Source organism: Brienomyrus brachyistius, chromosome 22 (genome assembly GCF_023856365.1).
Source record: "Brienomyrus brachyistius isolate T26 chromosome 22, BBRACH_0.4, whole genome shotgun sequence".
NCBI classification, from domain to species: Eukaryota; Metazoa; Chordata; class Actinopteri; order Osteoglossiformes; family Mormyridae; genus Brienomyrus; species Brienomyrus brachyistius.
The window spans coordinates 6,237,234-6,249,032 of record NC_064554.1 but is presented as its reverse complement, the minus strand read 5'-3'; the positions used below and the strand labels follow the sequence as shown (position 1 = coordinate 6,249,032).

General features: G+C 49.3%; 1 protein-coding gene across 5 annotated transcripts; it reads right to left on the bottom strand.

Moving 5' to 3' along the window:
* Positions 1–1,625: 1,625 nt before the first annotated feature.
* med25 (mediator complex subunit 25) lies at positions 1,626–11,664 on the bottom strand. 5 transcript variants are annotated; one of them, XM_048991254.1, is made up of 21 exons: positions 10,276–10,369; positions 10,121–10,166; positions 9,649–9,855; positions 9,334–9,447; positions 8,227–8,351; positions 7,551–7,649; positions 6,791–6,911; positions 6,510–6,669; positions 6,246–6,379; positions 5,930–6,005; positions 5,558–5,823; positions 5,016–5,111; positions 4,746–4,831; positions 4,573–4,630; positions 4,366–4,473; positions 3,885–4,058; positions 3,672–3,779; positions 3,489–3,560; positions 3,194–3,358; positions 2,908–3,031; positions 1,626–2,764 (listed from the first exon to the last, which is right to left on the bottom strand). In XM_048991254.1, the coding sequence occupies exons 4-21, from the start codon at positions 9,388–9,390 to the stop codon at positions 2,658–2,660; spliced, it is 2,136 nt and encodes a 711-aa protein (XP_048847211.1). In that variant the 5' UTR covers positions 9,391–9,447; positions 9,649–9,855; positions 10,121–10,166; positions 10,276–10,369; the 3' UTR covers positions 1,626–2,657. The 5 variants fall into 5 exon arrangements, with proteins under 5 accessions (XP_048847211.1, XP_048847212.1, XP_048847209.1 ...); XM_048991255.1 differs by having other exon boundaries at positions 9,381–9,447; XM_048991252.1 differs by lacking the exons at positions 9,334–9,447; positions 9,649–9,855 and adding an exon at positions 11,465–11,664 and having other exon boundaries at positions 10,276–10,426.
* Between the last annotated feature and the right edge of the window lie 135 nt (positions 11,665–11,799).

Here is an 11,799-nt window from a genome sequence, read left to right as displayed (position 1 = left end):
TTCGACTCCCCTGGTCATGACCGTTAATGAGCCGCAGTGAGGACCCCGGCTGCATGCTCCATGTACGGTCGCTAAATGGACACCCCAGGAAGCGAAATAAATGCCAATTCCAGCAGAAGAGGATTAATACACAGAACACTTCAGAGAAGCATAGAGGTGAAGGTGGCTGGGCTACCACTGTACCCAGGGATTATTCAATCCTGTAAAGACCACAGAGAGGACCGGGATAATTCAGTCCTATAATGACCATAGAGAGGTCTATCATTATTTAGTTCTGTATAGACCATAGAAAATCTGGGATTATTCAGTCCTATGAAGACCACAGAGAGGTCTGAGATTATTCAATTCTGTAATGGCCACAGAGAGGTCTGGGATTATTCAGTGGTATGAAGACCACTCCGTGGTCTGGGATTATTCAGTCCTATGAAGACCACGGAGAGGTCTGGGATTATTCAGTCCTATGAAGACCACAGAGAGGTCTTGGATTATTCAGTCCTATGAAGACCACTCCGTGGTCTGGGATTATTCAGTCCTATGAAGACCATGGAGAGGTCTGGGATTATTCAGTCCTATGAAGACCACAGAGAGGTCTGGGATTATTCAGTCCTATGAAGACCACAGAGAGGTTAGTCTCCACACCAAGCAGCTAGGGCTATATTCATGGAAAAGCCTAGATTACATATAAGATTAAATACAGAGGACACATTTCGTTGTTGTGTACTGTGTGCTATGGCGCGTCAACAATGAAAATGACTTTCACCCTGCACCTTTTAAAAGTTACTAATCTTTAAAAATAAATGGCAAGAAGGTAAAACCTCGTAATACATAGACCTTAATAACGAGAATACCTACAAATGAATTCTAAATAAGGGTGCTTTATATTTGCATTAGTTAAAAATTCCAGAACTACCCTTTGGTTTAACCTTAAAAACATCCTGAATAGTACTGATCAGGAGATATATTTGCATGATACAGTAGCAATAGATAAAAATGTACTTCATTGACAAAGGCCATTGACATGTGGGATACAGAGAGGTTCCTCATCCCTAAGTAAAAGCCTATGAGAACCTGCTATATCCTAGGCTACACCTGGTGTAACTGATCTGCTCCCAATGATTTTTAAAACTGTCTTGTTGCTCCATTTGCAACAATGGGGTTCATTTCATAGAATTTATTACTTATGCATTTGTCCCAGTATCTTTGCCACATTTCTGTTACATAGCCATTCAGTCCAGGTTTGGGCTCTGATGCTGGTATTAAAATCTTGTGTGTCCCAAGTTGAGTGCTTCCTTAGTGACCATGACTGCTTGGACCATTGAGAGGTCACATAGAGGTCAATAATAATCCCCAAGACCGCTGATTTGGTTCTTTTCTCTCATTATCCCCAGGGGTCAGGCTGGGGTGTTGGGTGTGATCTGTATAGGTACAGCCTTAATGTTCAGAGTCCTGGACTTCCTGTCTGACCCCCAGCCTCCCCTGTGCCTGTCTTCACCCCCCTCCCCACCCCATCCCAGCAGGTAGCTTTGCATCAGTGCCTGCGGCTCTCGCTCTACAGTAACACAGGCACAGCTGAGCCGGAGCTCACACACCCACATTACAGATATACAGAAAGCAATCAGAAGAGCGGCAGTTCTTACGACTTTATTTCCTGAGAAGATAGATATATACAAAGCCGACAATGATACTAGAACAGTGGTGCTTACACTGCAGCTATCTGAGAAGTAGGGAGCACGGCGATTCAGAAAATAAAACATTTCATCGAAAGGCTATAGGTTTTCTTATTGGAAAAGGGAGATCCCAGTGTGACAGTATCCTAGCAACCATTTCCATCTCCTTTGAGACAGACTGACATCATTTCCTGTGTGTGAGAATGACTGCTTGTCTGTGTGTGGACAGTGCTGTGGTGAGGTCCTGGACAGGTGCGTATGTAAAGAGCGTAAATGTTTATGCGGCAGATGTGTGCAACCGGGCCCAAATGTGCACTAACACACCAGCACGGATAGACACACGCCTGCATGCGCTAATTAGTCAATGGGTGCGAAGCTAATGTGTGCTCTGTGTACAGTCAGCTCTCAGTAAGTGTGCCGGGCCTTCCCGGGCCTGGGAGAAGAATCACTGCCAGATACCGCCATCTGCTGAGACTGCTTGGCGGCACGGTGCAGCCCATCCTGGCTCCCACAGCCATGTGCGGCTACACAGCATATTGGAGGAGTTAAAATTAACACACCGACACTATTTGGCAGAAACAAACGCTAAACAATACACTCGAGGTTTATCTATTTTGGTGTTTCTCTGAACGGTTAAGTGTGGCTGAGACCCAAGGTAGAGCACGGACCTCTGGGCCGATATGGGACTCCGCACCCAACTCTACATGGGCACACCAGGATCCAGGAAGACATTTCATACACAAAACCTTTATTCCACGGTCGGAACAACCTTAAAAACAAGGAGAGCAACAGAGGAGCAGTAAAATTCAAATAAAAAATGCGCAATGAAATCAGGCTATAACATCTACAGATGTTAAACAAATAAAACAGTGTGTCGTAGCAGTGTGGCGCCCGCCATTGTCCTACACGCCAACCGTGAGCTTTGCGCCGCTGCCAACTTCCGCAGTTCCGGGCAGAACCCGCCCCCTGGCGGCTCCACCAGAACTGAGCTCAGATCAGGTCCATCAAGATCTCATCTTCCATGACACTGGACACCTGGGGCATTCCTGGAGTGGGGCCCACGGAGCCCCTTTGCCCTGGAGCCAATAGCATCTGGCCTGAGAGAGACAGGGGGCGCAAGAGAGCTCTGACTGCACAACCAATCAGACACTTCAGCCAGCATGCCTCAGCCATTCCCCACGAAGCTTGTGGGATCTATTCACTGTGCTATATCTACGGCGTGCTCTGCATCATGGGATACCTGGCAGTGGCTGTCTCCACTGAGGTTGCAGCTGAGGACCCCCTCCTGGTGGAGCATGAACCAGCGGCTGCCCCAAGGCCTGGTGTGCGAGGACTCCAGCCGGCATGTGGGACACAGCACCTTGCTGGCAGATGCAGACACCAACGGAGTATTACATGCAAGAGTGACAAGAAGTGGTGAATAAGACAGGAAGTGGACGCACGACATGCGAGGCACACGCGGTCTCCAACACCAGAACATTTATTTAGCACAAACAGGATGAGTTCTGACTGGCCGGTGGTCTCACCGGCTGCTGCTGGCTGAGCAGGAGGCTGCGGAGCTGTGGATTGGCACCCGGGTTGGAGAGACGGTGGATTGGAGGCTGAGAAGGAGCCTGGCCGCCCTGCGCCGTCTGATTGGGGGGTGCGCCTGTGACAGGAGGCTGCTGATTGGCTGTGGCAGCTGCTCTCATCTAAAAGCCAATGGGAGAGAGAGCTGGTGAGAGAGGATGGTCCCATTTTAGGTATAAGAAAGGAAGACCAGCGGAGGAGAGCAAAGCAGAGCCGCTCGTTGCTCAGAGAGAAAAAGGCAGCGCCGCTCACCATGTTAGACTGCCTTTGTTGGTCATCCATCATGGTAACCTGACTGACCGGGGGCAACCCGGAAACGACAGACTGAGAGAGAAGGGGGGGGGCGGGGATTAATAGAGCCTGCGGCCTCACGCATGCGGAGACGAGCTTTTCCCCCCCCTCACCCCCACCCCAATCGCAGTGCCAGGTCCGTACCTGCTGCTGCACGTTGCCATGGGAAACAGGAATGGGTCCCGAGGGCCTGTTAAGGAAATTCTGGTTGGGTGGGACGGGGCCCTGTGGCATAGCACCGGTGGATGTGAGCTGGAAGAGAACATGGCCTGTATGAAGGTGCGCATGTGCCGCAAGCAGGCGTCAGCCTCTGCATCTCCAGCAGGGGGCGAAGAGGGCAGGGTGTGGCCGGCTCACCGTACGATGCTGCTGCACCTGCTTATGGTTGGTGATGACCTGGCGGATCCCGTTGACGAAGCCACTCTGGTCGTTGGGGATCAGACCCATGAAGATTTTCTTCTTCGATGAGTAGAGGAGCATAAGAACGCGTACCTCACAGGGACTGCTGTTAGGGAAGTGGACACAGCCGGCCTGGGGGGGTGGGGGGGCGCGTCAGAAAGACAGCAGCAATTATAGCAAAGCACCCAACTCTGCACAAGTACTGCATTCAAAAGGAAAGCTGTGTGAAATCCCTCAGCATTGGTGCCATCTGGTGGCCATACATGGCAGTGTGGCAGAGAGCAAGCAAAGAGCAAGTGTAACTATTTAGTGGACAGAATAACAGGTAGTTCTAGGAAAGATTATTTTAAAGGACAGACGTGAACAAGCTGACTGTGCAGGAGACATGCTGCTCCTCCATAAATCCAGGCTGGCCAGAGGGGGCGCTGGCGACACTCACAAAACCATTGGCCATGATGCGGTACAGCCCCTTCAGGGACTCCATGTCCTTGTTGGTGAAGTGAAACTGCACCATCCTCGAATTCCTGAAGAGCGGCCCGAGTGTGGTCTGGGGGAGGGGGGGGGGGGGTCAGAGTGAGCTGGGAAGAAAGGCAGTTGGTGGGGGGTGGGGCCAGACAGATGTGCTGGGAGGAAAGGGCTGCCTTACCAGCAGCTGCTGAGGGATGAGCTGCATGATCAGTTTCTGTGGCCATTGGTCAGCATTGCTGAGAGGTGGGTACAGAACAGGTGTATCAGCCAATCGGGAGAGAGATGACCCACCCCAACCAGCTCCACCCCTTTCCAAGACGGCGAATGCAAACAAATGGGTGTCTTACTCACAGGTTCTCCCCATGGTTCACGTACACCTGGCAGGGCAGTGAGCGCGTCAGCTTGGTGCTGGAGTCCATGGGCGTTGTTTTGGGTTTCTGCAGAGGTTTGGGTATAAACGGACTGAAACCCCACAAGCTTCCCTGTTCATCAACACTGCTTTGTTCTAATAAAAAGTCAAAAATGATGCAGTGCATGCTTTTACATTATGTGAGTTTGATGTCCTTTCTTTGTAATTAAATACAGCCCTTCAAGTTAACATAGTCAGTTTGGTGTCATTACCTCCTGCCACTCCAGCACCCCACTCCATGCCATGATCTTATTGGCTACCCCCTGCTGTCCAATCGGATTGGAGTTTGCTGGGGCAGATACGCCAGGCTGCCGGAGAAAGACAGAGAGAGGGAGTTCCATCAGAAAAGGTACACAACCGTCCCCAAAGCCTTGGCCAGCAAGGAGGAACCCTGCGAATGGTTCTGGGTACACCGCACATCTCAGGCTGGTTTGGTCAATGTGTTCCTACAGTGCAGGCAGGCAGGAAGACAGGCAGGCAGAGAGGCAGGAAGACAGGCAGGCAGAGAGGCAGGAAGACAGGCAGGCAGAGAGGCAGGAAGACAGGCAGGCAGACAGGCAGGCAGGGAGGCAGGAAGACAGGCAGGCAGGGAGGCAGGAAGACAGGCAGGCAGGGAGGCAGGAAGACAGGCAGGCAGGGAGGCAGGAAGACAGGCAGGCAGGAAGACAGGCAGGCAGGGAGGCAAGAAGACAGACAGGAGCTTCTGCAAACATCCACGCTGCTGTAGGGAGTGATTAACACGTTTTCCTCTCACCATGCTAGGCTGAGAAGATGGCGGAGTCTGCTGACTGATCGGGGGCTGCTGTGGGGGCTGCGGTGGCTGCTGATTTGCTGCCGGTTGCCCAGGAGGCGGTACTTGCTGTGGAGGTTGTTGCTGAGGGGGTGGAGCCTGCGGGGGTATCATGGTGGTGACTGTAGCCAGACTGGGCTGATTAGATGGGGCGAGTTTCACGCCGCTCACTGGTTGCAGGGAAGCTGGTGGACCACTGAAGGGTGGACCGGGGTTTCCCATTGGAGCGACTGAGAGAAGACAAAAGGAGGATGAGGATGGCCGATGACTGCAAGAGGAAGACCAGAGGCCCAAGAGCTACAGAACCCAGAGGGCCTACGGCCACCCCATACTCACAGGGCCTCTTCTGGTTGTGGGCAGCCTCTACTGCCATCTGAGCAGCAACCTGGGCGGCAGTAAGAGATGGCGAAGTCTAGGGGCGGAGAAAGGGCACGAATGTAGGCCGTGTAGATATAGGAAGAGACGGGGGGGGGGGGGGGGGAACAAACAGACAGGGTGTAAGAGATGGAGTACAGAGAAAGGGAAAGGCAGGAGATAGACAGATGTGGAGTTTAGACAGAGGAAGAGTCAGACAGTTGATCACTCATAGATGCTCATGTTTACTGGTCTTCATGCACAGCTTTCACAAACATACTGCCCTATACTCTATTACCTGATACGGGTGAGATGTGCTGATTGGAGGAGGCGGCTGTGTGGCTCCGCCCATAGGAGGCTGATTGCCAGACATGGGCTGAGAGGGCAAAACTGGCTTCAGAGGGCCTACAGTTGAGCCTCCGCCTTGAGCAGCTAACCAATCAGAGAGAGGGAGGGATGGTCGGGGGGCAGAGAGAGAGGGGAGAAAGAACGATTCATTTTTATCTTCCATTATGGACATACATAGAGAAACTGAGCAGAAAAGGGAGGGAAATCTGCTCACCAGGGAGAGCGATGCCTCGCACCAGGATCATGTGACGGGGGTCCTGACTGTAGTCCGGGTGCGAGGTGTCTGCCGGGACGCCGAGAGGGGAAGCCCGTTCAAAGAGGGCCTGCAGGGCGGGCAGCTTCCGCGGGGAAATCACAGAGAAATGTATGCCTCTCTATGGGAGGGCAGGTACAGGAGGTCAATGTTAATACACGCACTGACTGTGGGGGGAAACGCGCACAGGAACAGCACTGGGTCGACCCCAGGGGCAGTGAGGTTAACTTGGGTTCACTCACATCACGGATGATCTGAACCAGGCTGTCGGCCGTGCAGCCGGTGTAGCTGACGCTCTCCACAGCAGGCAGGAGGTACGGCGGCGAATTACACAGCAGCACGCACACCTTGTGTGTCTGACCTCTGATGTAGGGCAGGAGAGAGCGACTCAGTGTGTCACTGTCACAAGAGTTCACTTCAAGAGTGATCACTTCATATATATTACATATTCATGACATTATATAAAAATGTTGATCTTGAAAATGTACAGTAATTTGACATGCAAAGTATAATGTTTGTTTAGAAATCAGTAATAAACAAACTTAAGTCATCGTTCAGACTAGCAGAATGTTATCGTTAGCGGTTAGGGGTGCCATTATTTATAATAGAAATATTATTCACGAATCGTCACATCCGCTGGGATCTGCCTCTAACCCTCACTAATGGGGGTTACTACATCGAGTCTTGAGTCACTGTCAGTCTTTCATCGATACAAAAACCAGGGTATGCAAACCAGGACAGCTATTCGTCAGCATAATCAAAGTTATTGATTAATACCATGCTGCACCAAAAAGAAGGGGGTGCAACCAAATCATTTGCTGGTGTGACCAACCGAGAAAGCTGGCAGCTGCAGTGCTACCACTGGAAAAGTCAGTCTGGAGCACTGCGTTACAGGAGATCACGCTGACAGCTGACCCCCCCCCCCTCCTCCCACATCCTGAGTGTTACAGGAGGTCACGCTGACAGCTGTGTCCCCCACCATGCCTACAACTCCCTACTCACATCTGCTCCCGCATCTTCTTGAAGTCATCGAAGAGCTGCAGAGCCACAGATAGGCCTTCGGCAATCAGGCTGCAGCTCTCGGCCCCGCCCCCCATGAACCTGATTGGAGGAAACGGTAACAGGCAGCGACTGTTTCAAACACAGTGACAGGGAGTGATGGACAGCTTGCAAACAGAAAGCGCACAAAGCCCAGCAGTACTACGCGCATACAGCGCGGCTGCAAAACAGACTTGTAAGAAATTACCGATACACTTAAGTACTGCAATATTATGTTTTGTGATACTGTATCGATTCTCAAAAACAGTCTTGATTTTTAATTACATGCAAAGATTCATTTTGTGCATTGTAAACCTCTGACCGCTACATAGCAGTGTTGTAATCAATCCTCAGCCATTTGACTCCTTCACTGGAACGTTACAAGGAAAACCGAGAACTATGAACCATGACGACACAGGCACAGAGGCCCAGAGCTCTCCAAATGCCACTCTTCTGTTGTTTAACATCCCTCTAATAATGATGAGCTACTGGTTTGTGTCACCTTTGCGGCATTTTATTCTTTATTTTGGGTTTATTAATTTCTCATTTTATAACGTATCCCCCCAATGTCAGACAGAGGGCAAGGGACCAGAGAGAAACCCCCCACAACATGAGCCAGGCCTGCTCAGAGGACTCTTACTGGATGCTGTCGATCCATGTGACAAACTCAAAGGCGGAGCTTGTAGGAGCGTGGCACTGCACGTAGGACTCGGGGGCACAGTCCACCGTGTTGAACACAACCAGGCTGTACTGTGTTCCTCCATACTGGGAGACAGAAAATTAAAAATCCGTCGGACATATTTCTCAACACAAAGCAACAACCCCCGATTACCGGAGCGGGTACTGAGAGGCGGGACCAGAGAGGACACAGGATTACAGGAGAGGGGGCTGGAGGCAAGACGGGAAAGTAAACAGGATTACAGCAAAATGTGTTTCTCCAAATAGCATTCATTAGGTCTGTGGAACAGTGACTGCTAATGATTTTGCTACTTTTTTTCCCATGAGAGCCATCGCTAGCCAATTCTCCTGACCCACCACCTGCATGCAGCCCACTGGGCACGGTCCTCCTTTTCCTTTCATATACTCCTATACTTCTCGCCCACTAGCCCACCACGAGTGCCCTGGATCCTGTCCCCTGCACTTACTCACCCGATTAACTCGTCTCTTACAACTGGCACATTCCACATTTAAGCAGGCTTGAGTAACACCACTGCTTAAGAAACCCTCACTTGACCCTTCTCAGACAGGATTATCGACAAGTCTCCCTTCTTTCATTTCTGTCCTAAACTCTTGGACATACTCTTCTCAGTCAAGTCTGAATTTCTCAAGCAGAGATTCTTTTGGACACAGGCTTCAGACTTGGACACTCAGCATCACAGCACAAGAGCTGCATCACAGTTGTCCGTCCAGCTCCGGCTAGACCTCTTTGCAGTCTTTAACACAGTTCATCATCAAATCCGGCTGAACACCCATACCCAACTTAGCATCACAGGGACTACACTACACTGGTTCATTATATCCCTAGCAGACAGATCATTCCTAGTGGCTTGAGGTGCAAGGGTGTCAAAGTCACGTCAAGTAATGACTGATATTCCCCAAGGCTCTGTCTTGGTGCTCTTCTCTCTTTATGTTTCCTCTCAAGGTCAGATCATCCAGCCACACGGCTACTCTGGTCACCATTACACCAGTCTCTGCTCTGATCTCTGCACGCCTCAGTCACATCTCAGCCTGGATGATGGATGATCACCTCCAGCTGAAGCATTATGAAACTGAGGTCTTTTCTTCCAGCCCTACCATCCATCATGACATCTCTGTATGAACTGGATCACCAACGCTGTCTCCATCATGATCCGCTAGGAACCTAGGAGTAATGATAGATTACCAGCTGTCCTTTGCTGACTACATAACAACACTCTCCTGATCTAGCAGATTTACACTGTATAACATCTTGAAGATCAGACCTTTTCTGATTAGGCAGAAAAGGCCTAATTAGAAGTGCTTCTAGTCCAGCTATTTGTTACCTCATGAATGGACTAGCATAACTCTCTAATTGCAGGGTTACCAGCTTGTGCTGTCAAACCAACTTCATTGGCTCCCATTATAAGTCCTTGGTACTCAGTCAGATCCATTGATGGACAGGTCCTTAATTTTATCAAGAGGAGCTTCTTAAATCCTACGTCCCATCTCGCCCTCTTCTGTCAGCAAACCATCACGTGAGATGTGTCACTCCAGATGCTTCTCATTTGCGGTTCCCTGATGGAGGAATCAGCTGCCAAACCACGTCCAGCCATCAGATTCTCTGTCAACCTTAAAGAAATGTCTCAAGACCCGTCTGCTCCAGAAATCCCTCTACTAGTCTAATATTTCTTTACATTCCCTGAATGTTCTTAATGTTACATTTATACTCGTGCATTTTTTTGCCTAGCTGACTCCTTGACAGCATGTATGTTTGAAATGTGCTATTTGCCTCACTGGTCCATTAGATTGGACAAAAGTATCTGCTACATAAAAGTAAACGTAAAAAGAAAACTCACATCTCCCCCAAAGTCGGTTTCTGCAGGGGGGCCACCATTGAAAAACCTGTGGTGAAAAGTAGTTTATTTCACTGTAACGCTCACACCCAAGTGGAAAAACGCACAGCACAGAAAAGGCAGCATCTGAGGACAGAGTGTAAGCTTCAAACACTCACTCAATGGCCGGCAGGATGTAATGCTTCCTTAAGGATTCAAAGTAAGGGCCGAGGTTTGCGGTTCCTTCGATGACGAACACCACATCTGCCACCTGATTGGCTGCTGGCTTTGTGGGTGGGTCCATGGAGTCCACCCCACCACCATGGAAACCTAGGAATGATTGGTAAAGAATAGGATTTACTGCTGTGTGTTCCATTTGAACTCAGAAGCTGGAATTTCTGAGTTGGGGTTCCAATTCGAAAAATCAGAGGAACATGTAAACCCCCGATCTTGAAATTCAAAATAGCAGTTCCCCTCATCAACAGAAGTGAAAGCTGTAATTATATACTGTCTATTAGCACTTATGTCTTATGTCTCATTAAATCGGTAGTACACACGTTGCTACAGTGCCTGTATATGCAAAATATGACTTCAACTGGCATTGTTAATTACTAAAATTGAACCTGACTAAATCTGGCACTGCTAAAAAGCTTATCGACTTCTTGTACTGAACTCGGTTAACTCTTGTGTGACGTCATTACCAGCTCCGACTTCCGACATCCGAGGTACGTAAACCTAACACCCACCACCATCAACCCAGAAGACGCTGGCAATGTAAAGGACTTTCCAACCTACACGTTCATCAAACGTACACATAAACACGTGTTAAAGACACGGAATAATGTTGGTATAATACAATCAAATCTAAGTTATAGTTAAACTGGCACTGTCAAACTACGGTATGTGAGCGCAGAGCCCCAAATGAAGATCCCGTTCACAGTTCATATTTGCAGGGTAGCCAGCTCTCAGACGAGTCCGCTCAGGCAAGAAATCTTACGGCAAATCTATATTATTCCATTATAATTCTAAAATTAGCCGCATCACAAGCATTAGGGTAGTTTACAATCACTACAGACTATTTATAATGCAATAAAACTGTTATGTTCATGTATATGCCTGTGCATGTGTGTGCAGACTTGTCTCGAATCGAAAATCTCACTCCAGGCAGGTGACCAAAGTTGGCAGCCTTGTATTTACGATGTAAAATGTTTATATATTATATACAAGAAAATGAAGGAAGTTTAAAAACTTGGTAAACACCTGCACATGACGGCCAGCACGAAGTAATATGAATTGGAAGGCCGCGGTGGAAGATCCAGCGCTTAGCAAATCGGCTAACACACAGCTTCACCGGCGACTTGTACTTACCGTACAGCGTTCACTTTATTTCACAGATAGCACAACGGACTAGATACATCTAAAGCCGCTCCCGTAAACGGCAATATATTTAATGATTTACGCAATGGTGATTTTATGAGATCTTTAGGTCTGGTCTCCAGCGAAGGCCGCAAAACACAATCCACAAATCACTACACGGCCATCGACTGATTTGGTCGTGCTCTGTAGTTCCGGGTGACGTCATACCAGGGTTTCTCAATCGAGTGACAATCACTTAAACAATGCGAGACTGCTGTCGCCGCGATGCCTTCCGTGTGACTCGACTGGATTGTCGCTGGAAGGATGCTGAAGGGCGACAGAGACCG

What these genes read in the sequence shown, in the direction of transcription:
- med25 (XM_048991252.1), bottom strand. Translation starts at nt 10,400, where the DNA reads ATGGACCCACCCACAAAGCCAGCAGCCAATCAGGTGGCAGATGTGGTG. An exon ending in GCATCATGGCCAATGGTTTT is followed by an intron (nt 4,059 to 4,365) that starts GTGAGTGTCGCC and finishes CCACCCCCCCAG; the next exon opens with GCCGGCTGTGTCCACTTCCC. An exon ending in AACAAAGGCAGTCTAACATG is followed by an intron (nt 3,359 to 3,488) that starts GTGAGCGGCGCT and finishes ATTGGCTTTTAG; the next exon opens with ATGAGAGCAGCTGCCACAGC.